Below are 2,543 nucleotides of genomic sequence, written 5' to 3' on the forward strand. Positions count from 1 at the left end.
CCCTTTGTTTTGATTTTCTTCTTAAATATGTTTTCACAGAGGCGTAACCACTATCTTTAATTGGCCCAGGTTTGGTCAGTGGCATGTCCATCATCCTCAGAGCCAACAGCAATGAGCTCTGCTGGACATGGTGGAAGCCTCCAGAAGCTTCTCTGAGGAGCCGTCTTTTTGGCCCCCCCACTTCCAAAAACTGGGCCAAGTAAAACCAACACACTCCCTCTGAATGAGCTGTGTGGCACTGGTCTCACAAGGTGTTCAGGTAGCTGACAGAGCGCTGTGAAGCTGACAGAGACTTTTCAACAGTGAAGGTAAATTGTCCTGTTCTCCTGAGGCACAGCACTGGCCACTGTTCTGTGCTATCTCTAAAAATATTTCCCAGCAAAACCTTTTTAAGCATTWAAGCAATGATACCGAAAAATATACCAAATCTCTTTTGAAGCCATTGATTGTGCAAATTAATCTTTTATATTAGAGGAGTTATAAAAGAGGTTTCAATTTTTCTCTGTAGATRTGTCAATACAATTTTTTTGTGTTGTRTTTTTGAGAAGCAGACATTTGTGTCATATTCCAATTAATGCAGTTGGAGGTTTGGGATTTTGCCTTGAGTGAWGGTTGGATTTTTTGTTTGTTTTTGGTTTGTTTGGGGTTTGGTGTTTTTTTTTTTTGTTGTTGTTGTTGTTGTGGTTTGTRGTTTTGTTTTTGTTTGTTTTGGGGTATTGTTGGTCTTTTTGTTGTTGTTTTTTGATAATTTACAGGTTTTTGTGTGTGAATCTAAGRCAATTTGCTACAGCATTGAGAATTATACTGGTAGTTCTGTCTCATCCTCCTGAGAGTAGTGAACTTACACTCATACACTACCATTTCTGCATGCCCTAGAGGTGACTGTAACCTTTTATTGATCAGCTGATTGAAGATAAATGACAGAGATGCTGGTACTGCAGTTTACATCATTAACATGGCCAGTAAAGCATGAATTGTTCAATAAGGAGTTTATCTTTTTTCATTTTACACTGCTCTTTTATCATTTTTATGATAGAGAGCAAATTTTCAGACACTAACCAGGCAGATGAACTTTAAAGACCAGATATGTGTGTATGGTAGTTGTCAGAACTAAGTGAAATCTGATAGTTTAAAGATATTTAATAAATGTCTTTCACATGAAGAAAATAAAGTCCAATGATCATTTTTCTTATTCTTTCTTTTTCAGCTTCCTTTTGCCTCATACTTAATGGACGCCATACTGGAAAAATTRAATGAGAAGAAGAAATTGGTAGAAGAGTACAGTTCTCTAATGAAGGACACTGTATGATATTGCTAAGATTTATCTTTGCAAAGTGTGACTAAAATGTGTGCTGTCTCCTCATGTCTTTTCTCATAAAGAACTGTCAATATGCATGTTCAATACATACACAGAAACCGTGAACTAATTAATTGTTGAACAAGAGGAATTAATTAAATTCCTATTAGAAAGCAGTGTGGTATTTGATTCCTGAAAAGAAAAATTGCTGCAAATCAATGCAAAGTTCAAAATTATTTTCCTTTAAATGCATTGGTAGCAAACACRTGTGCAGACTTTGTAGAGGGGATGTCTTTGTTCTAACTAATACATATCTGTCCATTTTTGAAAGAACAAAAAGCAGCTAAGCAACACCTGATTGTACTAATCAGAATAGTAGAAGTAGGATTTACAAAAGAGCTGGGAATATCACTGGGGTTTTGAATATCTGATTTCTTTTAGCTTTTTTGTAAAGCCCAGCTCTGTGATATATGCTGCATAAAAAGATATGCTTTTTTCATGTTGGAAAAAAATGAATGATTGTAGAATAAAAATATTGTGTGGAGTAACACAGTAAGGGCTGTGTTTCCTTCTGTATATTAGAATATAAAGTGTACAATGTATTTTAAAAATTCAATAAAGTTTTTTCTATTATGATCCTTTTTCACTAGTAGATACAATTCTTTCTCAGACAGCAACTAGCTGCATGCTCTCACCTGCCTTGGGAAAGTCAGTTATTTCCACCAAGATTTCTCTGGCAGTACCAACAAGTAATTGCTACTTCTTCACACGTTTGATCTTAGAGTTTGTATTCCTCTGGACCAACCCGCCTGGAAAAAAAAGAAGATCCAGGTTTCTGAATTCATGTGTTAATAATGTTTAACTCACATATGTCTCATCATTCATGGATATCAAGTTGTTTGACAACAGATATCATTATTCTAATTGGGTGGGGAATCAGAAGCAAGATCTATTTGGTCTGAGTTCATTAACTGAAGCAGGAAACAGAGGTTTTATGCACAGCAATGCAGTGCTTTTCCTAGGTTGTGATTTTGGTGTCTCTGAGAAAAGGAAGAGACCTCTAAACTTCTGCTCAGTTGTACCTGGTGAACATGGGGRCTTGAGAGAATTTTTATTGGCATTAGAGAAAGTCATGCAAACATATTCCACCTGCACCAGTAAATTAAGCCTGGGAACAAGCCCTCTGTAACTAAAAGCCACATCTTTAGGAATGGTTGACCACCACCTTTTTCATTGCAAGGAATAA

At 36.2% G+C, this 2,543-nt stretch overlaps 1 protein-coding gene and 1 long non-coding RNA gene across 5 annotated transcripts in view; one reads left to right on the plus strand and one right to left on the minus strand.

Annotated features, from left to right (window-relative positions):
- CNTLN (centlein) overlaps positions 1–1,888 on the plus strand; it is a 180,488-nt gene extending 178,600 nt beyond the window's left edge. For all 4 annotated transcript variants that reach the window (XM_057373456.1, XM_057373457.1, XM_057373458.1 and 1 more), the window contains one exon: positions 1,208–1,888. In XM_057373456.1, the coding sequence (XP_057229439.1) occupies positions 1,208–1,309 (102 nt within the window). In that variant the 3' untranslated portion in view covers positions 1,310–1,888. The remainder of the gene's footprint in view (positions 1–1,207) is intronic.
- Positions 1–2,104, minus strand: part of LOC130577846 (uncharacterized) — a 6,324-nt gene extending 4,220 nt beyond the window's left edge. The window contains exon 1 of the long non-coding RNA XR_008965817.1: positions 1,993–2,104. This is a non-coding gene — a long non-coding RNA (uncharacterized LOC130577846). The remainder of the gene's footprint in view (positions 1–1,992) is intronic.
- Between the last annotated feature and the right edge of the window lie 439 nt (positions 2,105–2,543).

The sequence above is a fragment of the Malurus melanocephalus genome, unplaced genomic scaffold, assembly GCF_030028575.1.
Source record: "Malurus melanocephalus ecotype Western Australia unplaced genomic scaffold, MMel_1.1 scaffold_198, whole genome shotgun sequence".
Lineage (NCBI taxonomy): Eukaryota > Metazoa > Chordata > Aves > Passeriformes > Maluridae > Malurus > Malurus melanocephalus.